A 25,204-nucleotide genomic window follows, 5' to 3' on the forward strand; every position below is an offset into this window, starting at 1 on the left:
ATGAAATGCTTCTATTGTTTTATCATTCATCAGGATGCATGGATTTCATATGTGTCATTTGCTTGGTGCCTGCAGCAATTCTGGGTGTGTATCTGCCAGCCCCCGATTCTTCTCACATTGCTGAGGATACTCAAGGCTTACTGCCATAGGACAGCAGCTTGTGTGGCAGCATCAGTGAGCTGTAAGAACACTTTGGTGTCGCAAGAGAAAGCTACAGAGAAAATGCCCAGTGACATTATCAGAAGGCCCTGTAATTGTGGTTTAGGATAGAGTTCAGTTACAGCTGTGTGATCGAAGTGTATTTATCAGTGTCTCAGACAATTTTCAGTTAGCAATTTGCACAAGATGCTCTTTACAAGGCTGATGGGTGATTTTCATGTGCTTTTTGTGCTGCTGTTGGAAAGGAACACTGGGAACCAGTTTTGAAGCTCACTGTGTCCACTCCCGTAGCGACTGTGGGTCAAGCAAATTCTAGATTGAAAATCAGCTTAAAAATTGGTGTGTTCAGTAAAAGGTAAGAAAGACCAGCCAAACTATCTGGGAGTCAGACATGGGCATTCATATCCTGATGTGAGGGTTTGGCTGTCTCAGGGGCAGCTAGAGGCTGTGAGGACAAAATGGTTTGTAAGGACTCTCATCCTTGAGCAGCCAGTATTGCTGCCCCTGCTGGGATGGGTCAGCCAGCACAGTGAGCTGACCTTATGCCGCTATTCTCCACTTCTCTTCACGTGGCTGTCCAAACCACTTTATTGTTAGACTAGAAAAGCAATTAAAAAATGACAGCAGAACTCTCTAAACTACATTGTAAGACAGAATAAAGGAGATTTTGGAAACTAATCTACCCCTTAACTCAGTGAGTCTCTACAAGGCAGATAGCCTTTCCTCTAGGGTTTCTTTGAGTCCCTCTCATCTTCTGTCCAGGCTCCTACCTTGTCTGCTCAGCATCAGCTTAACTTCTGACTGAGCTTCCTCCCTAAATCCTTGGTTTGGTGCAAAACCTGGCTTTTCTGATTGCTGTCGTGGACTTTCATTTACTATGGGACCCATCTCCCGACTGTTCTTGCCCTAACCTTTTAAACATGTTGAAGCTCATCAGGAGAGTGGCTGAGCTGTTCTGTTAGGGAACACCACCCATGTGGGTGAGAGGGTTTCAGAGGAGGCAGAGTACTTGGAGGCAAATTGCTCATCCAGGATGAAAGGTAGTAGGCTGGAAAGCTGATTCCCTCACATCAGCTTCTGCCTTCCCTGGCAAGGCTTCAAAAACCATCTGGGCTTCTTCTGACGTGAGCTGGGAGGAGGGTTCGGGAGGAAATCTGGGAAAGGCTATATGATGGGAGACTTTGCTCAATCCTGCAAATCCTGTCCATGCCAAACAAGTTCCTTTCAAGTATGTGTGAGGTTTGTTACTCCCATGACAGCGATAAATCAGCTGAAAAAGCACCTTATGTTTGGCTGGATAAACCAAGAGGGACCCAGGGCCAGAGTGCAGGCAACTGGATCATACTCCGACTGTCTGGCAGCTTGAGACTGAAGAACCCAAGCCACAGCTCCCCTCTCTCTACATTTAATCACTTCCTTATATGTCACATAATGCAGTCATCTTTTGCTGTCCTCATCTATGAAATGACTGTCATGTCCTTTTCAGCTATTAATCACTTTATTGATAGGCTAAGCATACGCATAAAATCAAATCATTGGCAATACCGTGTGTCTGTTCACACTGTGTATCTTCAAATGCCTCAGTTAAGACTTCTGAGCTACATGTTTCTTCTGTAAAATACCATATCTGTCTTCTGAGGGGCTTTGTTCCTCCTTTGATGGACTATAGACCATCATGTTCTGCTTCTTAATTTAGCATCTGATTGCTTATTATTGTACTGTGAAGTTCCTTACCACTTCAGTTACATGGCTACAGTAATTAGTGTTTATATTCCCAAGGCCTGTATAGCAGCGCTTTAACACTGCATAAGGACATGAAACACTCCTCAACAGAATACGAATTGCTCCCAGGATTTCTAATTTTACATCCTCAACTTTCGTAGAGCCTTGCTGTGGGAGGCTCTCCAGAAACGGGCTCGTGGGTAATCCATTATAGTCATTTGAGTGGGTTTCACAGCAGAGATGCAGGAAAATGTTCACAGAAGCTACCAAGACCCTACCGCTTTCACTGCACCGAGGAACACGGGGACTTTTCAGTAATGAACCGTGTTTGCCGCTGCTATGATCAGCTGTCGTTTGCAGGACTTGAACAAAAATATTTGATGTCTGATTTGGCTGCCTTCAGCAGTTCTGTATTTGTGCTTACATTTTTGTGAAATGTTGATGCAACTTCTGGAAACATCAAAATTCATTCTAAAAATCAATTCCCCCTGCTAGCATCTGTTCACAGATGTTTTCTCTGATTTGCCTGATCATTACCCATTAGGAAGACTGTCCTTTCACTGACGGGATTACCTGCAGGTGCCAGCACTGCATCAAACTGAACAGGCACAGGGCACAGTCCACACGTGTGCTCTGCTGCCTTCACAGGAGGTGTGAGTCTCCATTGTGGTGGTGGGCACAGCTTCACCCCAGTGTCTTCACACCGCAGGTCTGAGCGTTAGCCACTGGCCTCTGCTACCTAACCTGGCTGTGGCGTTTCTTTTGTTAGGCTAAATGCCTCAGTATCTTCATGGACTCTTTCCAAATGAGACTTAATTGAGTAATTAAATGGAGGGAGAGTTAAGCTTTGTAAGTTTTGCATGTTTTTCTGCCAGTTACTCCATCAAAGACTGGCTTGCTTTGTTGCTACAGAGCTACTCTGTGAGGCATGACTTTGGTTTGTTCAATACTGCATGTATTTCTGAGAGTAACGTAGATGAGAGCTGGCCTATCCAAACTTTGTCTTCATACAAGACTGGTTTTCGGCCCCTCGATGGCCATGTCAAATATAAAAGTAGGCATTGAGTAAAGGTCCAATATTTGGGTAAGAGGGACGGGCAGCCTCGGAGTGGCTGCACTCATCTCTAGGCTGCCATTGCTGCCTTTACTCTCTCCACTCAGGTGCTGCAGGACAGCAGCAGTCCTCGCAGCCTCCTGCAGATCTCACCACACCATTGTACACTGCTGCCTGGTTCTGCTGCCTTGGCTTCTGCGGGCCAACGATAGACTTCAGCCCTCAGAAATGGCAACAGCACTGCCTCTCGTACTGGTGTGAGCTGTACCCACCTGTAAGGGGATCAGGAGTGCCTCCTCCTCTTCCCTGCCTGTGGTTTGTGCCCCAGCTGGCCTGGCTCTTTGCTGCACAGGGCAGGCGGAGAGGTTGTCTTGGGGGGTACCTGCAACTTCTCTGTTACAGTTTCCATGCCACAGGCAGGGCAGTACAGTGGCGAGCCCCTCTCCTCTCATCAGCAAAGCAAATCTGTTGGCTTTAATCTTGGGCATCGTTTTCATAACATCATTTCTGCAGCAGCTGGTTTCCATGGAAACCAAGAACCGACTGGCAGTGCACAGGAACGGGGCCGCTGACCTGCTTGTCCTTCCCCAGCGCTGCGGTGTGAGGGGTTCCATCCCTTCGCCATGCATGTGCAGTGCTCGTTGCCTGAGGCAGGCAGGATCAGTCCTGAGGCCGCAGTGTGTTCCACTGGCAGCAGTGCCGCTCCTGGCCTCCTCATCCCGCCTCTCTGGGCAGTGGTTCTGCAGCTAGGGGAGGAGGGCAGAGGGTTCCTGCCTCTGTCTTCGCGTCCCCTCCCACTGCTGCAGCCTTCCCAGGCCCCAGCAGTGATGGAGGGCTTCGTGGTTAGCTTTGGATGTACAGATGCCCCTTCCTTTTTGGACCCCTAACCCACTTACATGACATGTTCTGTTCACTTATTCCGCTGCTCCTAGCATACTCCTCCACGTTAACTTGTTAAACAAGTGCATTTAGAATACTAGTCCTGTATGTATTGCATTTAATTTCCAATGTTCTTGGAATTCTAACGACTACCAGAAGTATCTGCTCTGGATAAGTCTCATCAGCTTGGCGGCTGGCAGTGCCAGGTTAAGGTTATATTACCTGCTTCTGTTCAAATGCACTAGGTGCAAACACACCATTGTGCCTTTTGAGGCCAATTTTGAAGAGTGAAGCCATATGAGTAGCATGAGCCTCCATCTGTGCCTATGCTGTGCCCTCATGGGACTGTCCTGCCTGGAAAGAGCGCTTTTCCAGCCACAGACCATGAAGGGATCAGCAAGAAGAGGGAGCAGAGCTCTGCTCTCTCACTGGGGGTGATGGCAGAGCAGCCACCCCAGTGTCTCGGCCTGGCTGCCCATGACTACTCCGTTGCTTGGCTACCAGAGCTGAATGTGCCCTTGGCATGCCTGCATTCTCCTGGGCCTCACCCCTGTGCCCACAGAAGGCATGGGTGAGTTGAGTTGAGTTGTCCTTGAGCCCCATGGTGGCTGAGCTCTCCCATACCCACCCAGGAGTTTACCACAGAAAAAGCAGTTTCCACCTTCACTCTTGTTCCAAGGCTCATAAAACCATGGCAAGGTGAGCAGAACGCCAGCTTTCTGTTTAAACAGGAATATTGCTTTATGCAAATGTTATGCATACTTTCCTCACAACGCTGTGTGTTTTCAAACACTGCAGGCGCCAGTGTAGAGTTTGTTCCTTAAAAACACAGTTAAATTTAAAAGCAGCTTTAGCCCTTGGTCTGAGGGGCAATTCCCCCTCATGCTGAAGGGTCGCTTAGTGCTGAACAACTGCGTCAGGGCCTTCTTCTGAAGTGAGAGTCAGGTGATGCTATGGGCAGGGGAGAACCACAAATGGAGCCCGTGAAATCCCTTGCTGGGTCTCCAAGAGGCCTCCCTGCTCTTCTGAGTGGCCACTGCTGCATGGTGCTGGCTCAGGTCCCCTCGCTTGGCGTCTGGTGCAGCACCCCAGTGCCAGAGATTTAACCTTGTGGACAGCATGTCCCTGCGGCTCTTGTTCCCGAAGCAAGGGGCTGTTGGGAAAAGAGCACCAGAGGAGCTTTTCTGGGCTGCTCGGATGGGAGGGCAAAGGTTTCTGTATTCTGAGGACATCATGGAACGGTGATGCAACCTGGAGAGGTGCTAGAGGCTGCCGGTCTGAAGGATGACTGCAGGTTCCTATGCCTTGCTCATCTGTACTCTCCGGAGGCATGGGATGAGTGTGGCATCGCTGGTGTGAGTGGCCTTTCCACTTCAAGAGCGTTTGTGGGGCGAGCCACGGGACAGAGGCAATAGTCTGGGCCATGGAGAATGTCCTTCCTTTAAACCTCTTAACAGGCACAGAAGCCATAAGGCTTTGGAAGGGCAAAGCAGCTTAAAGCAGGCAATTGCAGAGATGAGAGCATCCTCAAAAGCTGGAAACTCCCCAAAGCGTTTCTCTGCCCTCGACTCCAAAGTGCTGGAGCTGGCACAAGCAGCCTCTGCTCAGCTGGTCATCCCGACTATCCTTGATTCTTGTTCAGTGCTTTTACGAAACTTGCCAACTCTGACATAAAAATTAATTGACCTTTACAGCTGCATTTGAGCCAGCTCCATTGCCATCAGCTCTTGCTAGTCCTCACTACTCAAATCCTATTTGCTTAATGGCATGTGAATTAATTTGTTGGAAGCTGACACTTCGCTGCAGGATTAGTTAGTGACTCTAACACGAAATTCAAGATGCAGAGCATCTCTTGGGGGAAAAAAAAGATAGGGAAATTCCAGTGCTCTTGGAAATCTTAATTTTTAGGATGCTATGACTGGAGTACAGGAGAAAAATAAACTCAATTCCAGCTATTTAAAGGCTCAGCAATTTCTTCCAGTCAAAAAACGAGCAGCTATTGTGTGCAGGCACTGGGCGGGCTGGAGGGAGGCAGCATTTCCTACAGGCAAATTAGGAGTGGGAAAACCAGAACAAAACCTGCAAGCCTCAGAAGCCTGAGCAGGGAACAGAAGCCATTTTCTGTTCAACATGATTTGTATTGTCATTAGGTGGGTTTAACGGGCCTTTATTTTTGTTCTGAGAGGAAAGCCCTGGCTTTGCTTGAGCTAACAGTAATGACCGTTCAGACCTAAGAAATGCGAGGGAGCCAGCCGAAACGACATTTGCTGTGTTGCTTGGGTACTCATTGGGAACAGAGGGTCTCCTCCTCACCCCCAGTCCCTTCCTGGCACTAGAGGTTGGCCATGTTTGCTAGAGCCCAAAAAACCCATCTGTGCGCTGCTCAGCAGGGCAGCGTCCCATTCACATCATTTATGTCACTGTAAAGGAAGATCCCTATTGGCCACCTGGAGCAGACCTGAGCCCCACAAGGCGTGCTTGAACCCTCCATGCAGTCCAGTCACTGGGGCAGAAGGCAAGGCTGGCATCACAGCTGCAGGAAAGGCTTTTCTCATCCAGCATAACTTGAACCCCTTCCTAACGCTCCTCCCAAGCAGAGAACCCCAGCAGTAATGCTTCAGCAACAGTTGTGGCTTCTTGAAGTCCAGTATTTGGGTGTTTCAGGCTGTGTAAAGGTGAAAGGGGATAAAGAGGTTAAAAAAAAGCTCCCTGAAAGGAAATCTTGAGAGTTGAGAGCTGCAAGCTTAGTTTGAACAGCCTGTGGGGCAAACACGAATCTCCTCTCTTTCACCTTTGTTGGTGTCATTCAGAAGACAGACACTGATTTGTCCCCTTTTAGACAACTGCATGGGCTGAAAGCAGCATAGCAACCAGCAAGTGCAGCAGGCTTTCTCTTTGAGGGTTCCAACACTGACCCGGGACTGCTGGTCACCGTCTTACACCTACAGAAAAAGCAGTGTGACCAGAGCTCTGCTTGTCCTGGACTGCTGCTTAGAGATGGACAGGAAAAGGATGGAGAGCGGGTCTGGCGTTTGTTAATATCCCTCTCTAAGGAGATACATATTGCCCTCTATCATCCCAAACGCAAGCTGGAACTGTGCCAGTGAAGGAATCATGCATTTCTTTATGGCTAGATCCTGGTTTAGTTTGTGATATGCTAATTTTAGTGATCTCACCAGAACATGTGAGAAATATGGGATTCCTGTTGTAGCCCAGCAGGAAGCAAGTTGCTGGTGGAGTACACCTGCTTCCCCAAAGCAGTGCCATGGCTTCCCTGACAAGCTGTTTCCTTGACAAGTTTGAAGGTTCTTTTGTGATCTGATTCAGGTCTAACCAAAAGGTATCAGAGAAAGCCAGGAACTGTCCAATAGCCATTTTCATCGCATTGTATGAAGCACTGTGAAAGAAAACATCTGTTTTGGGTGAGTGATATGACTAAGTGCCTTTAACCATAAAACATCTTTGCCTATTGAGAAGCTCTTGCAATGACGAATAAACCCTGCATGCCTGAACTGGGTTAGAAAATTAATTTGAAACATTTCTATTTTCTTCAAGAACTGTTCAGTTAAACTCAGCTACTCACCCATTAACAAACTATGCAGTATAAGTATTCTATGTTTTCAACACCTTCCTACAAGCAGATAGGCACTCTTAGCCACTGCATGCCACAAGTGAGTTTATCTTGAACTCCCATGATTAGTTTTAACTAATGAACTCTGTCAAATTTCCTTTCAATAGCTTACAAGTTCCCCCAACTCTCTTGCAGCTCTGCTAGTGACGAGGGACCAGCAGCAGTCAGAAAAGGGAACACTCCTGTATCTTGGTAGCTTCTCCAAAACGTGGTTTCTTGGCCACTCTTCACTAGCAGCACACACAGAGATGCCAGGCTCAGCACTGAGCAAAACATATCCCCTGCCCAGGCTGACTCCAACAGCCACAGGACAGTGCTGCAACCTACCAGTGCCCTGAATGAGCAGGCAGGTAGCAGTGGCTTAGAATCATAGACTAGTTTGGGTTGGAAGGGACACCTTCCACTATAGCGGGTTGCTCAAAGCCCCATCCAGCCTGGCTTTGAACACTGCCAGGGATGGGGCAGCCACAGCTTCTCTGGCCAGTCCGTGCCCTTGCCTCAGCACCCTCATAATGAAGAATTTTCTTCCCAATAGCTAATCTAAACCTGAGGTTGGTGTTGCCATTGGTACTTTACCATAGGTTACGTACTTTCACAGGAACTGGCAAGGCACACACATTACGGACTCCAGTCACCTGCCACATGGCTGCCGAGTCTGGTGCAAATCCAGAGCACAGAATTAGGCTGTTGAGCAAACATGTACGATATGGCACACAGTATCTGCAACACATCCCAAGCACACCCAGGTGTTTGGATACCCCAGCTGCTGTAGTTATCACACCAAATCTGAAAACATTTTTAATGTAGCCTATTGAAAACTAGTGGCTTTTAATAATGCCTCAAACCAAACTGCAGCTCCTGATGCCCATGTCAGAATGTAACCTGTAGTTTAACTATAGGAAACCCCTGAAGACTTTTACAGTCCTTTGAAAGCATCTTTCAAAAGCAAAGATAAGCTTGTGTGGCACTGACAGAAGCAAGAGGTACCAGGGGAACAACATACACAGCCAATGGTCTTTTTTTTATAAAAGTATTTTTAATAAACTGATGGATTTAAGATGCTAGACAACTTGTTGCCATGTACAGGTAACAAAAGTCAAAACTCTTTGAATTTTATACAAATACTATGTAGTACAGTAAACTTGAATACAAGTTTACAAAAAATGCATCAGTGATTATTCAGCTTGTAACCAACTTCCAACAGTGAAAATCATCATGTACCAATAGTGATCAGAATTGCATTGCAAATTTTAGAAGTAATGCAACTATGTTTTTACCAAGCCACTCTGAAGTTACTGGTGCACATGGACAGTACATTGGATTTTTTTGGCTTGCTGAACAGAAGATGGCATTTAAATAAAACGACCTTGAGTTAAACAATACGTATCAAAAGTACTATCTTACAAAAAAAATCAAACAAGAATGAGAAAGTAAACAGAGCAGAACCCTGAAGTGCTGATGTTTTTCTACCCGTTTTGATGGAAAAGATTCCACAGGTGTCCAGCTTTCTCACAGCATTTTGGAGTGTTCTAGTCCTAGCACAGTGTGGTCATTAGTAGACTTAAGTAATCCCTGCTTGGCAGTAATGCTGGTGAAAGGTAACTTGCTCTATTGCTAACAAACAGGAGTAACCACTGGCAGGGTGACTTCTCGGAGGTGTCCAGTGAGGCCAAGTTGACAGCACACGACTGAAGCTACAGTACTGCTTGCTTTGATACAACACCCAACAGCCTTCAGGGTTCAGGGGTCAGTTTCCTCACAGGATTAACAAATGGATGGTTTTGAAACAAGAAGAAAAAAAAACAACCCAAGAACGCAAAACCCGTTATGGAGCATAAGACAGTATTTTCACCTGTACAGCTACCAATAAAATGAAGGTTTTTGTTACAAACTTTCCAGTCTGCTTTATAAAAAATAGTCTTAGTTTTACTTCTAAATAAAAACTGTGCTGTGATCTGTCACGTTCTTGCATTGTACATGCTGTAGTTGCGTGTGTTAATGAAGGTGTAGAGATTTGTGACCTAGCGCTCTGGATGTATCAGAAGCCTAAAAAGCTGATTTTGGTACATAAAAGGTAGCAATGAAAATTAATTCTATTTATTTTTCCTAAAACCTAGGAAAAGCTACAGTACATTGCTAGATCAGTGGCCTCAACCCTGAGCTGAAATGAAGGACCTGCCTTGGCCAAGAGATTTAGTCACATTACTACCACAGCTGTACAGCAGACACAAAATAACCTGTCTGCAGCCTGTTCTCTCAGCTGTAAGTAGTGTGAGATTCAGTTCTGTTAATGCTTGAGAGTTCACTGGAGACCACCATGTTCATTTTCACTACAGGAAAAAAAAAAAAGGAAGGAGAACTCAAAGTTCAAGTGAAAAAAAGCACCCAACAGGGAGAGTTGTCAGTATGTCCAGCTTCTGGAGACCAAGAACACAGCTAGTGGTATACTTGTCAGTTTTCAGCGTTTCCCGCTTGGTAGAATTGATTATTAAAACACATACCAAACTACAATCGGAGAGCCATCTATTATTATCCCACTCTTCCCAGAAGGAGACTCCCTTGATTTCCCCTCACCAGAACTGAGTACCCCTCTGTACCTACACTGCATCACAGAAGAAGAATGAAAACTTAAAGACCGTCTGACATAGGATTCAACCTACCAACTGCTAGCAGAGAAACTTCCACTTGCTTTTAACTTGAGTAAGAGTTGGCAACTGTGAGAATTCTTACTAGGATACAGCCTACTGCACCTTCCTGTAGGGTTAATGGCACCAGCTACCTATGGCTAGGAGCATTCATCACATGAAGCATTCTTGCCTTCTAAAAGGCTAAGAGGACCTTTTTCTCTTTTTTCCTTTTTAAATAGCAGAAACTGTAGAGTCAGTATTTCACTTAATGGAAATACTAAACTCAGCAACATATCAAAAGTAAAGCTTGTAAGCATCATCTATACCTCTAGTAATGCACACTTCTTTGTGAGCTGATCAGTTTGGGTTTTGTTAGTTTAAGGCAGCAAGTCTTACAAAATACACAAGCTCACCTCCCTCCTGTTTGTGCTACTGTATCCTTAGGTGCACAATAGAACCTCACTAATTCACACTAATGACTGGAAGAACCATTAATTCTCTTGGTAAGTGAACAAGAGTAAGGCATTCCATTATATATTCTCATCACTAATTATAATTTAGCTCTTATTATAATCTACCAGCAAACATACTTCTGTCTTTTAGAAAATAGCATCTCTTACCTTCCGATATAATTACGTGTGCAGATTAGTGGGTTCTGCTGTGTAAACACGCAGGTGCATAAGCAATTTTCAGGTTTTTCTTCATTACATCTGACAAGAAATTTAATGCCACAGATAGAGACTGTGGGAAAATAAATTAGGGTTTCTCTATAATTTGTGTGGACACGCACAACTGGGCAGTAATTTATAGCTCAAAAAAAAAGGATGTGAATGTTTACAAACTCAAATGAAGCAAAATCAGCAGCAGAAAGCAACGCCATTCCCCAACCATAAAGGGCTTATTTACACCATTCCAAACCATATGCAACAACAATAACAAACAAAAATAAAATACAAGTACTGCAATATGTAAGTCTGAAATCAAGTAAAGCAAACAGTGAAAAATTGTCTGACGCTTCTAACATGATATTTATGTGTCTAAATCCTGGCTGAAGTGGACTGTAAATATAGAAGATAAGATGCAACTACATGGCCAATTTAAAAAAAGAAAGGGATCAATGTGCATTGTAATGAGAGAGAAATCTCCCTTCGTATGTGCAAAACCCCACACTTTCATTAATGTAGAGGTCATACTTCCAGTAACAGACCTTGGACAAAACCAGTCTCCCTGCATCCTGGAATCTGCCTGTTTACATCAGCCACTTCAAGTGCACAGTACCCTGTTCACATATCTAGTATTCAGCAGTTTCTGGCATTTCTCAGAAATTTAATGTTCACCTGCCTTAAATCTTGAAACAAAGGGGAAAGTTCATTCAGGGCATCATACCACTGCTTCTGAGCTATACTAACAGTTAAATCAAACTCAAATTCTCTCTTCTTCCGTGGTGCCAGGAGTCCTTACAGGACTTGTAAACAGCAGTACACAATACTGTAAACAAATAATTTAAGTTCTGCTTTATACAAGATGTTAAGCTAACCCAGGTCTACCAAACAGGTGAAAATGAAAAGGGTGGCTTCACACAAAATCCTTCCCTTTTCTCCCAGCAATTATTTTCACTACATAGGTAATCCTGAGCTGAAATAGGGTTTGGAGAGCCTTTTTTTGCATATAAAAACAGTGTTCTAGAGTCAGCTCTCATGTTCTGTCAGGAAGTCAATTGCTGGAGAGATTAAACTGAAGTATTTCAAACCATTTGTTACTTTGGAGGAGGACTTATAATTTGGTGTGGCGTCCAGTTCTAGACCCAGATGCTGAGCTTGCCAAGGAAGCTGATGCGGCTGCATCCTCAGCTTCCTCCAGCTCATCTTGTAGCTCCTGGCTAACACTAGACTGGAGGGCTGCAGGAGTTAGCCACTCCTTCGGCAAACAGCTCTGGAGAAATGGTATACAAGAGCTGAAGTAGGCAAGGCGATTCACCCATCGTGGAATCTCTTTTCCACACAGAATCTAGGGGGAAAAGGAAAGGAAAAGATTAGTTTGTCTCCTGGACCTAGCACTAACAGACCTGCAGTACTGTAAATAAAAGCAAAGGCTGCATTAAATACTTGGGTTTTACCATATGTCAGCCATTAAATGGTCGTGTTGTCACTACTCGAGAAGTGATATGGTTTACTTAACTACCTCCATATTCATTTCTGGTATTACTTACTCCAGTGCAAATCTGGAGAAGAATTATAGCTAATGGGAGCACAAGTGCTGCTCAGTTACAGCAGAGTAAACTTGTAATTACATCCCCGGTTTTATAGTCAGTTTGGACAGTAAATAGCATGAGATGTAAAACACAAACAACATGACTGTGTGGTTGAAGAGTATGGCATAAACCTGGCCATACAGGTCAGATTTCATGCCAACTGCAGCTTTGTCTCACCCTACTTACTTCTACCAGCACTGCACTTCATAGAATCACAGAATGGTTTGCTTTGGAAGGAACCTTAAAAGATCATCTAGTTCCAAGCAGGATGACAAACCAAATCATGCCAGTAACATTTTCAGTCTACACAAAACACATGCTATAAATTAATTGTGCTAGTAACTATTTTTTTTTCTTAAAAGAAAAGGAACAACTAAATTTGATGGAAGTTCACCATGGGAAAAAATCGCCATCCCTTTCTTGGAGTGCTTCAATGGACATTAGGACACATTATGACAAGCACAGATTGCCAACTAACATTAAAAATCACAACTGCCATTTCCCTCTTTGTCCTGGATTACTTGTTCCTGAGCCTTTCCCTTGTGTTGCTACACATGTGAGCAATCAAGCATTCAATCACACTGGCGAGTTGATCAAGTTAAAGCTGAGGGGGAAAAGCAAAGCCCTTTCAACTCCACAGTCACATACTTTGTGCAGTCACTCAGGTATCTACATGACCAGGGTGCAGGTGCTGGCAGAGCAGTAACTTGCCAAAAGCTGTTCAAGCAGAAGATTAACACTGCCTGTGAAACCTTGATGCCTTTGTTATTCTTTAACAGTAGGCCATAATTTTAAACATTATTTTCAGCGTGATGGCTCTGTAGGGAAGTACTGATACAAATAACATGTAGTTCTATCTTCAGTAGTTATCTCTCAAGCATCTGGAATGATTTTGAAAGCCTATTAATACTTGATTTACTAGGTCTCTCGATTAGGAATGCAGCCCTGCTTGAACACAAACTATGTATGACAACAATATATATAATTTTTGACAGCAAAATTTTGTGCTTTGGACATAAGCACAAATAAAACCTGAAAAACAGTGACATTTCCCCAAGGTAACAGAGATAGGAAGTTGGAAACTAGGCCAAACATTCCAAAGAACAGGAAGGACATGACACACTGCAGCTACCTGGGAAGCACCTTTCTATAGACCTTCATGTTTGTTTACCTCAGATAAAGCTGAAGAGAAGTGATTGCAGTTTTTGTGCATTAGGTGGTAAGCATTTCCTTTGAATTCTTTTCCAAGCTCTTCTACTATTTTTTCTATGTCATCTTCCATAAAGTCAGTACTGCCTAGAACCACAGCCTCTCTGGAAGAGAAAAAGAGTAGGTGATCAGGCTTCCACGATATGATGGATTACTGTTCATACGTTACTCAAAAATAGCCCCAGTGTGGGTGTTGAGATCTTTCTGCCCTCCCAGAACAATAAAGGTTCTTTCTATTCTCCTTTACAACACCATTTTCATCTTTATCATGACAGATTATTTCCTTGCCAACTGTCCATCTGTAACTCACTTAAGTTCTTTGCAAGTTAACTCTGACAAACACTGGATGCAATTTTCCTCTCCTCTCCAAAAGATATTGTTTCTAAGAGATAGCTGAGGACAGGCAAGAGCTTGTAATGCAGGGAAAGGTCAAGGCAACACTCTTCAAATTTCTCTTTGCATAAAAATTTCACTACCTTGAAAAAGTTACCCTATTCTATATAATACATGAACAACAAATCTAGCCACAAATCCACATAATTTGTACACATTTAAGGAATGCAATGGTATGCTAAACCCAACATTCTTTGCTGTACACACTATGCTGTCTCGTCACCTTTGTCCATCTATCATTTCTAAGTAAACACTAATTTATCAGAAAGAAATCCTCTAGTATCGTTCAACACATCTATATTAAAAAAAAAAAATGCAACAAGTTGTCTTTTTAATACGCCTTCTCAAAAGCAAGAAAATAGCTTTTTCTTACTTAAATTTAAATGTTTCTCCTAGCTCAGAAGCATTTCCTGGTGAAATTTCAAATATTCCAGAAAAAGGGTATGGATGACCACCATAGGCAAATTCTGAAAGAGAAACCTCAGATTTAACAAACATGGCATACAGCAACAGTAAAGAACAGCAGACCTCATTGACTGGAAGATCACTTCACAAGGATCTAAAGCTAGAAACCAGACATCTTACTTACATGGGTAACAAATGCAAAGAGCTGGAAAAGAACAGGTTTGTTAGTTACCAGCCAACCTAAATGAAAACTGACAGGAAATTTCCTACATCAGTGTACAGGTTTAACTTGAATAACTTTATAGTAAGTATATATTGTTTTCCTTGTATAAGTGAGGATTTACAAGTTAAATTGTAAATCCTACCAATGTTCTTTATACATACTTGTTCTTAAAAGTCTGTTTATATGTTTATAGATTCGGGATTCAAAGTATTGCATCCTCAAAGGTCTGACGGTGCTCCTTTTCTACAGCTCTAAGAGTGGCAGCAAGTAGTGGCCTTCCAATTTCTTGATCTGCAAGAGTTCAATTGTGCCAAGTTCTTCACTATAACAAGAAAGTAAACCAGTGCATGCTCCTGAAGTCTGCACGTAGCATCTGCTGGCATAAGCATCTACACTACATGAAAATATGATGGTGTGCTTTAGCTTCCTTCTGTGTCTATACGATAACACAGCACGCCACACCCAGAGTGCAATAAAATGCTTTAAGCATGACTTCATGCTTCCGTTCCTCAAAACTCTTGTAACACATCATCCAAGTCTTAGCATTCAGTTTTGTGGGCAATCTTTTTTACAACAGGTTAATAAATAAAGTTTGATGTACTTTGAAAAATGCAAGTCATTGTTTTAGCAGGGCTATGACCTGCTATATGAGAAAGCTGTTGTAATCTGAACAGGAAGGGAGGCACAGCTCAAGAACTAGATTTCAGGCACAGCACTATTAAGAGTCAGGTTTTTCTGGTTTGGATTAAAAGAAATTAAAAAAGTTTCAACAATAAGTATTGTGTTTTGTCAATTTGTTGCTCTGGTAACACTTGCAAACACAGGCACAATGTGACCATTATAGTAGCTGAAACATCTATAGTTTAAGCTAACTTTGTGCAGTGTGGTCTTTGGACTGCTTGTCACACCTTTTGCTGCCTCCCCTCACCTCCACACACATTCCCAAAAAAGAACTGGAGTAGATTTTTCTTTTTGAAATTGACTACATTCAGCAACTATCACCTCAGAACATCTTCATAGTGCTAGGCTTGAACACCTCAGACCTGGGCCTTCCCCCAAGAAACACCTCGGGGGAGCAGTGGGGATTCAAGGTGGCCTGAATGCATCAGGAAGCTGCATCCCCAAAGTACAATCTATTTAGCAAAATTGCTGTAATTATCACAAGCGTGTCTTTTGTGAACAGCATGCACAAGATGCCTCTTAAAGAAACTGTCTCTTTAAAACAAACCAACCTACCCATAGGAACAGACAGTTTTTCTTCAGCATCATGCACTTTTGTGTGCCTACCTTCAACAAATTATTGTTTCTGTAGTTATAAATTAACTCCTTGCACTAAGTGCTGGCAGAATACCAAGGAAACAACTCAACTATGCTTATATGAAGCATATATTTGTTTTAACAATAGTCTTTCAAAGCCTAAATAAAGATTTCTATGCCTAGCTGAATAAACACACTTTTCCATAGCTGCATAGCTCTACATAAGAATCAAGATGACTACCATATTATTCACATGCAAGGTCTTTCTAGATGCAGAAGAGATGAGAACTTTAAGAGAAAACTGATGAACAGGTTTCAGGAGCCAGACTTCCCTTGCTACCTGAAAAATGTTTTTCTGAATAGCAGCATTACCAGAACAAAGAGTAAGCTATGTTTTGCTTGTACGTACCTCGGCCATACACCTCTATGCCTGAATGGAACACTCCAATTCCGAGGGAAGAAGTATATTCATTCATCCAATACTAAAAAGAAGAAAACAAAAAAGACTTTGGTTTCCAAGACAGAACTGTTTTCTGAGAGCAGTGCGAGATGTATTTGTCCCCCACATCAAAAGCAAAAAACCCTACCACACAAAGTGAAACTGCACAAGCCATTTAATGGGAACAGAACGTGCCATTAAAATCCCCTAACTGCACACAGTGAATTAACTCCATTAGGTTCTACTCCAGTGTTTCAGTTCTGTCAATGCCTGTCAATCAAGGAGAAACCTGGGAGAAATTCAGAAGAACTTTCAATTTGTGAACAAGTTACAGGCTGCGGAGTGTTCCACTCGGAGGAATGCAGTCAGTGTGCAGGGACGCTTTTTTTCAGTTTGTTTAAGTAACACCAGAACATAGGACTGTAACATACACACACCAACTGTCATTCATAGCAGTGATCACACTTCTGCTTACCACCAGATGAGCAGGAGACTCACTCAGAGATATGCAACATGTGCTGAAATTACCTTGGTATGTTTTGTCTAATTCGTTTAACTGGAGGTCATCACTGCAAGAAACCAGGTTCTCTCCAGGCTCCTGATGTATGTCTTCATACATCAGGTGTAAGTCTTTTGCATGGATCTAATATATCAGTTCTATTGTAGCCAAGAGATAATAGCTGCATTTCAAAAGGAAACAATAATTTTTTTTTTTTTTAAAGGGAGAAAAAGAGGAAAGAAAAACTCTTCCCTTAATGCTTTCTCTTTGTTTTTGAAAGCAGCAGCAGCAAGTGCCTATCAAGAGCTAACTATTATGCTCAAGACCTTAAAAATTCACAGAGGTCTCTAAAGGAAAAACCTGTCTTTGCCTACATCACCACTTTCAAAATCTCCGTCTCCACGCAGTAAAAATTTGGAAATGGCACATAATTTCAAAAGGAGCCTCAAACAAACGCTAAAAAAGAAAAGCCTCAGTTGTGTCCTGAAACCTGGAATTGGCAAGAAAAACCTCTCAAAAAGACAATAAATCTTGTCAATTTTCAGTTTGTCAGTTACTTCAGGAGTTGCATTTTTTCTTCCTCCCAGGTCACTTGGTCCCAAAGGACACTGCTGTGAACTTCTACAAAGCAGACTTCAAAAAGTCAGCTGACAGGATAGGAACTGAGGCAGTACCCCAGCAAATGAGTATTTGTTTAGCAAATGGGAAAAAAAGAAGCTAAGAAGCTAGCTTCTTTGCACAACCTGCTGACATAGTGAGTGCTTTCTGATGCGCAGTCACTATTAAAACAGCACAACTCACGATAAAAAAGGAAAGGTCACAGGTGTCATACTTGGTTAAGATGGGCTCACTGGAGTTAGTACATAATTTATAGGACCATTACAAACATTATGGCGTATAATGTGCATTTCTGAAAGCTAGTTTTCCCCCAATAATAATGATACGCTAAACTTTGGACTGAGAAGCTATTAATGAAAATCAAAGTTAAATGGCAAAAAGCGCAAGTCAGGCCAAAAGTAACAAATTTTCAGGCCCAAGACATGGATCTATTTGGCTTTTACGGTCATCCTTACTCTAACTATTTCTGCTGAAAATTCACAATTGTGCTAGCAGGCACAGGACGCAAATGATAATCTGGACAACAAGATGCTGAGGATTTGATGTTCTCTTCCCACAGGTGGCTTGTCTGTAGAAATTGTAAACATGAATTAGCTGAAGACAGATTTTGTTCCTTGTATTTACTTGAAATTAGGGCTCACTGAAATCTGTGGATAAATTTTGCTTAAGACTAAACTTTACCCTTTGCTTTAATTTCTGGCTTTGTGAATGCATCACTATGTTAGCTAGCGGGGTATGGATGACTACACTAAATTATCATCTTAGTCTATTTAAAGGGCTCAGCAGTTCTTTCCCTCCTGCCCCCAGAAAAGGGCAGAGCTAGCCTGCATGATGAAGCTAGATCCAGAAATATACTGGGTTAAGATTTACTCTGTGTAGAAAGACACAGAACAAGGAGAAAACAAGTAGAGAAGGAAGGAGAACAACATTAAGATTACCCAACTGACTTCATGGGTTTGTGAGCATAAAAAAAAAAAACATGGATTCTGCTCTTTGAAGCAGAATCAAAGCCACCAGGAAAACAGAAGAGTTACTTCAGCATAAACCTCTTTCAGTTCCGAAGCCAGTCCTATCCCACATCTCACCAGCTGACCACTTGAAAATAGTTTTAGACTGATATTTATAGTCAAAACCGTAGGCACATTCACCATACAGTTTGTCAGCCCAGGAAGAAAGTATGTTTGCCTAATGAGAACATGTATCCAAATGAGCCTAATCTAGAACTGAGCTAGACAGGGACCTGGTGGTCTAATTTATCCTTTCCTGGACACTGAATTGGCCAGAAAACTCTGGGCCTGGCCTCTGAATTCCAAATAACCTACACATCACATACATGCTGAATCTGTAAATGCCAAGCGAGGTTATCGCTGCTGTCTGGAAAACTGAATGGAAGTTACTTCTACTGCTTATGGGCTATCTTGTGTAATAGAGCCTAGTTTGTTACCACACAGAAAAAAGAGTCAGAAATTATTCACGCTCCTTTTCTCCCACAACACCAACTGCAAGGTATAGGGAGAAGACTGAAAAGTGGGTCACCAGCCCCTCCTCATCAATCCATACAGAAGCAGACCAAAAGGATGGAAAGCTGCTCTAACAAGGTGCTCTGCAAGTCCAGAGCTTTTCAAATGTGCACTCCTCCTTGCTGGAGCCACCTCAATACATGGGGCTTGCTAGCCTGCAACAACTGAGAACTGGAGACAAATTGAACACATTAGCAGCTCTGGAGGAAGTGCCTAAAGCAAGCACTTCACTTAATATTTCCAGTAAGAACAGAATAGGTTAATTGAAGATAAAAGAATTTCAATAAAGCAGAATTACTTTCCCCTTAGGAGTAGTAATTATATTTAATTATTACTTAATCTGAATGAGCTATTGGTAGGTTGGTCACATTTTCTGGTTGAATAAAATGCCTTATCCCACCAAAGAAAGAGATGCAGGACAAATGCACCTTGAAGTATTCTAAATTTGGCTACAGCTGAAAAAAAGATATACGACTTACAAAATAAAGATTGTAACTTAGCTGACATCTGTATAGCTTGCTGGTGCAGTAACACGCTGTTAAGCCCTGGAATCCCAGAAGCTACATCTTTGATTTTATTACACAAACTGGATTCCCTTCATTTAGTCTTGAATATGACTTTTTCCATAGTAGAATGTATAGAAGACACACAATCCCATACCCTCAATATTTTGCAGTAAGTCAGTCTTGCAAAACAGGATTTCATGTTTAAGACAACTATCAGAACAAAAATATTAGAGAAGTATTTTTCTGTGAGCACAATAGTCATGTCACTGAAATGAAACACTGATCCCAGAGCTTCACAAGTATCTTCTTTACTTTCTCCAGAGCTTTCACTTATGTTAATACTTTAGATTGTTATAGCCTTATTTCACAAGGGGAAAAAATAGGATGCTACTTTGGGCACAAGAAAGCTAACCGCTATTTTCAGAAGTCTATAGTCAAAATGAAATCATGAAGTACTCCAGTTCTCAAAACACAATACATTAAAGCCTTCACCCTACCCTTTTAATGACCATATTTTCAAAGACATGATCTGCAGCATGTAAATATGCCCTTAAGCTTCTCTCCCTCTGTAGAGTTACCAGTACTTGAAAGGCCTTCTTGTACAACACATGCACGCCTCCTTGCCCGTTGGTTTTATCAAAGCTTTCTGCTTTTTGAAGCACTAAGGACAATGGAAGGGTATACGCTCCAAACCAACCAACTCAGCGCTACTGTAAGGAGTTTCAACAGTAGCAAGGTCACCTAGTATTCCCCTGCATACCTAAGCAGCTGTCTGGGAAATGAAGCTGGAGTTAGCACTCAGGTTGAAATAAAGATGTTCATAGACCGTTGCAATTGTAGTGAGAGTTGATTCTGTCAACCAGGTGACTACCAGTGGTCTCTTGTTCCAAAAGAAAAACATAAAATCCATACCCTGAAACAAACACACACACACCCCCCCCCCCCAACCTCCCTCAAAGTGACATAAAATGTCAGAAACAAACAGTAAACCTGCTAGTACCTCAATACACAGGTGGTAGGATTTGATGAACAAATGGAACTTCAAAATGGCTATAACAAGACTCTTCCCTTCTCTCTTAGTGCCCCCAAGCAATACTGGTCGATTTGATTAACCAATTTCAGCAGGCTGTCAACATGCTATAATGTAACTGCGGTGCAACACGGAAGTGAGGCTTTAGTTTAAGCTCCTGCTTCAAGCTAGTTTAAAACAGACCTAGAACACCGTTTAGCAAAAGAGTATGAGGCAGCATGTACATCAACAGTGTCTTTCAGACACCGTGGTAACCTCAGTTTTTATCTCCAGTTTAAAGGAAGTCTGTCTCTGTAATGGTCAATGGTACATCATTCTAAAACAACAAACACAACTGAAGTAGGATGTAGAAATATTCTGCTTAGTGGCCTCAGCTTACACTATGTATCATTTGTGGTGATGCACAGCTTCAGCAACTACCAGGACTGCAGACCAATGCACAAGACCCCATCTCTACGTGCAATCAAACATCTGCAAATGAGTGTGCATGCTTGCTTCTTTTGGAAGGCAAGCTGCTTCCACAGATGGTGACTTTAGAGACTATGCTACTTCTTGATGTAGGCAGAGCCCCACTGATCACAACAGGAAAACCAACAGCCCCCAACATGTCCTAAGGGAAAGTATGACACTAGCTTTTATGAGCACAACCTTCCTGTTGCCCTCTTTCAGCCCTCTCCCCTCCTGTCAACTCTCAGCCTTCCTAGGATAGTTGGAGTAAAACTGATCCCAGCAATTCAACCCCAGATGAAAAAGAAAGGAGGATACAGGTTGCAGCAAAGAAATCTTAGGAGCAAGAGATGAAGGAGAACCATGTGAATGAAAGAGTAGGCAATCACAAGAGAAAAAGAAAAGGCATGCTGAAGTCACACCCCACCAGTGCTATCATTATAGTGAAAATAGAGTTTCCCAGAGAGGCCATGGCATCACCTTCCACACAGGCACTTACACAGGGGACAGTCCCCCTTGTTAAGTTCTCACAGCCTGCCTGTGAACTGGCCCAGACACCTTGCACAAGCTAAACAAGTCTTCCCAAGAACACTGGGTCTTCCATCATAGTGAGTCAGAAGTGTGTAAAGCCTTAACTTCAAAGATACTATCTTATGTTACAAGTCCTGAAACTGAAGTCCTACTTCTTTCTCTGTACAAATATTTATAGTTAATATGTAACCCCACCTCTTTTCATGCCAAAGAAGCTTCTCCAACATGTATTTATGAACTGTAGTCCAGAGAAGTCATATATATCCGTGCCACAGAGCACCATTCCCTCCTTAAGTCTAGTATAAGGCACAATGACTTTCTGTCATATCAGCAACATGTATGAGCTCAACCAGGTGAGCAAAGACCCCTTTTTTTTTTCTAGGAAAAAAACAGTCAACAGACTGCTCCCATCTCCAGTCTCCCCTCATTCTCTAGAGTGAAGGAAAAACAAAGTAGAAGTAACAGGTTCTTTTCACTGGAGAAAGAACTTGGGACACGGGAATGTGTCCCAAGTTGAAAAAGAGAAAAGAAATCCTTTGACAGGAACATTGATTTCTATAAATATTGTTGTGAAAGAAAATAATGATAAGAATCAGGCTAGTTCATATAATCTCATCTATAATTTTAATTCCAAGCCAAATAGCTCCCTATTGGTTGCTATTAAATATCCTAGCATTTGAGCCTTAGTAATCCCAAGCAAACAAGCTGCATTTTCTGACAGCAGTCACTGACTCCATTCTGTACCCTTTTAAAACACCAAAAGGTCAACTTAAATGGTGATAGAAGGAAACCTACCCGAACTAAGCTAAATAACACAAACACAGTTACCTGAAACTAGCTGTCAATCTTACTGTCCCCCTATCAGCAGACTCAGAAGGTGGTCAGAAAACTGTGCTACTTGTTCTAATTTCCAGTGACTGAAAGGTATTAACGGATAATATTTTCTTAATATTCCTTACCCACACCTCCTGCTCTCTGCAGGTACTTATACCTCATTTGTTACCATGGCATTTGAGCAGCTTCCAGCTGAACCTAAGACAATACAACAGTTGCTGTAGGTGTCACAGAAGGGAGGGAAGGTGAGCTCATAGGGCTGCAAATCAAGCTGGAACAATTCCTTTATTTCTGCCAAGTTGCAGCAATACCAAAACTGTTAAAAAATTCTGGTCTAGGGGAAAAAAAGCATGTTACTGACACAACACTGTAAACCCTCCTATCCCTACAGAGACAGCAGTTATCCCCAACTACCATCTGAGGGTCAGCCGGCCACTCTGATGGCTTTCAGGAGCAGGAAAGGCAGGGCCTCTCCCCTGAGGTGTCCTGGAAGCAATAACGGAGAAACAGCTCGGGGTCATTCGCGTTTCGCTACCCACCCGTAGCAGGGGAAGAGTTTCCCCCCCGACAGGGACCGGGTCTACCCGGCAGTAAAACACCCGTCCGGGCCCCACAGCAAACTTTTGCTGCAGGTCACAGATCATATACAGAAACCGACAGACTTCCCAAATAACAGCCCTCTTCCCCCCACCTCCCGGTTCGTTGTTTCTCTCGGCCCCGACCGAGCCAACTCAGGCGGGGACAGGCAGGGGAAGGGCAGGAAAAGTTTCCTCCGCCGCCCCGCGGGACGCTCTGCGCCGCGCTCAGCCCCTCAGAAGGGCACGGGGCCCTGCCCGCACTAGCCGCCACAGGTGCGGGGCCGCGCTGCCTGCCGCGGGCCGGGCCGGGCCGGGCAGGACGCTCACCATGTCGTAGACGTTGAGGATCACCAGTTGGTTCGCCATCGCCGGCGGCCCGCGGGCGCCCCCCGCCCGCTCGGTCGCTCCCGCTGCGGCGGCGCTGCTGCTCAGGCCGGCGGCGGGGCGGTGGGGACCCCCGGAGGCCGCTTCCTCCTCGTCCTGCCTGTTGCTGCGAGGCGGGGGGGGGCGGCGGGCACCATGGAGCCGCCGCCGCGGAGGGACGGGGCCTCGCCCCCGGCACACGCGCTCAGCCCGCGGCTGGCGGCGGGGGCCGGGCGAGAGCCCCACCCGGGTGGCGGCGCCGGCGGCGGGAAGGGAGGGGAGGGGAGGGGAGAAGGAAGTAGGGGGTGACGAGGAGGAGCGGACTCGGCGGCCGGGGCGAGGCGCAGGCGGCGGCGGCAGCGCGCGCCCTGCCCGGCCCTGTGGCTGTCGCCGCCGGCAGGCGCGCGGGACGGCCTAGCCCACCCCTCCAATGGGCGCAAAATGGAGCCGCGCGAGCCCGCCCCCGGCCGCCGCGAGGAGCGGGGCGGTGGAGACTACAGCTCCCGGCGTGCGCCGCGCCGCGCCAGGCCAGGCCAGGCCGGCAGCCGTGGGGCGGCCGGAGTGTCCCGGTGAGGGTGCCGCGCCGGCCGGCAGCGGGTAGGGCCGCGCCCTGGCCTCTTTCACGTGTGCTGGGCTGTGGCGGGCAGGCCTCTTTCACGCGCCTACGTCCACGGTGCTCGTTTCCAACGGCAAGAAGGTCCGGTCGGGCCGTGTGGGGAGGGTTTCAGGCACCGCCATTTTATGGTTCTGTTCGGTGAAGCAGGGGAATTAGAACTAGCTTTACACAAGTAGCGTTTGAGTGTTCTGGACCTGCAGGTAGCCCATCTGTGGTTACTGGTGTAGCCATTGGCGGTCCTAAGTCTGCAGACACCATAGAGAGTAAACTAGTTGTATAACCCGGTGGTATGGTAACCTTATATATAACCTTGTGGAGAAACAGCAAAGCAAAAATCCAGTTGGCAAAAGCACCAGCAGCAGTAGAAAAGATGCTTTCCCTCTGCCAGCGGATTGGAGACAACTGCCCCTTCATAGCACTTTGGAAAAGGTGTGGTTCTCAGCAGGCTGTGGATGTGTTCTGGCGACCAAGATGCAGCTGGAAGGAGGATGTACCGCCCCAGGGGATCCTGGCTGCCCCTGTCATTTCTGGCTGTAGGTATTTAACCCCTCTTTCTCAGATAAAGCTCCTCTTGGCTGCTGAGGGTATGAACCTGTGGTTCATCTTGGCCATACGTGGGAGCACTATCTACAACTATCTGAAAGGAGGATGGAGCAGGGAGGTGCCTGGTCTCCCAAGAAACAAGAGGTAACGGCCTCAAGGTGCACGAGGGGAGGTTTAGATTGGATATCAGGAAAATTTATTCACTGAAAGTGTGATCAGGCATTGGAACAGGCTTCCCAGGGAAGTGATGGAATCACTGTTCCTGGAAGTGGTCAGAAACTAGCCCTTAGTGACATGGTTTAGTGTAGACTTGTCAGTCCTGAGGTAACAGTTGATGATCCTAGAGGTCTTTTCCAACCTAGCTGATTCTGTGATTTGATGTTGGCAGTGATGCCTTACTTTGCCAGCAAAACAGTAAACCCGTGGACCGCATGTCCGTAACTCCTTTGGACCATGTTCTTCATCTGCTCCTTTAGCTGGCAGCTAGGAAACAAACTGATAAGCAGTAAACTAAAAGTTTTGTGAGAAGAAGTTGCTTCCATATTAGGGAATACCAAGGAAAATATGAATGCATCTTAAAAACAGCAGGGGTCAAACCTCTTACGTGGAGAGATAAGGACTCCATTTCCAACTAACAGTATTCATTAACTGGAAGAGAGAAATGTGGAGTGCTGACTCACGCACGGACTTCTAGTGAATGGTTTAGTTTTCTTTCTCTCCTGTTTGTTGCCTGTCTACAAATGCACTGTGGAGAAAAATGAGAGGAAAACATAACTTCTAGCCTGTAGCAACAGGAGAGAGAGATAAAATTCACATTATATGAGTAAATCTGAAGAATAAAGACCCAAAGTGTCACTTAGTTGACTTAAA

The 25,204-nt window shown here is 44.3% G+C and overlaps 1 protein-coding gene across 1 annotated transcript; it reads right to left on the bottom strand.

The window, feature by feature from the left end:
* Window positions 1-8,461: 8,461 nt before the first annotated feature.
* On the bottom strand, window positions 8,462-23,364 carry DESI2 (desumoylating isopeptidase 2). The gene is made up of 5 exons (XM_062637318.1): window positions 23,140-23,364; window positions 16,220-16,292; window positions 14,299-14,392; window positions 13,495-13,636; window positions 8,462-12,079 (listed from the first exon to the last, which is right to left on the bottom strand). The coding sequence occupies exons 1-5, from the start codon at window positions 23,176-23,178 to the stop codon at window positions 11,846-11,848; spliced, it is 582 nt and encodes a 193-aa protein (XP_062493302.1). The 5' UTR covers window positions 23,179-23,364; the 3' UTR covers window positions 8,462-11,845.
* Between the last annotated feature and the right edge of the window lie 1,840 nt (window positions 23,365-25,204).

This window comes from Pezoporus occidentalis, unplaced genomic scaffold, assembly GCF_034315485.1.
Source record: "Pezoporus occidentalis ecotype Australia unplaced genomic scaffold, CSIRO_AGI_Poc_V1 ctg52, whole genome shotgun sequence".
NCBI classification, from domain to species: Eukaryota; Metazoa; Chordata; class Aves; order Psittaciformes; family Psittacidae; genus Pezoporus; species Pezoporus occidentalis.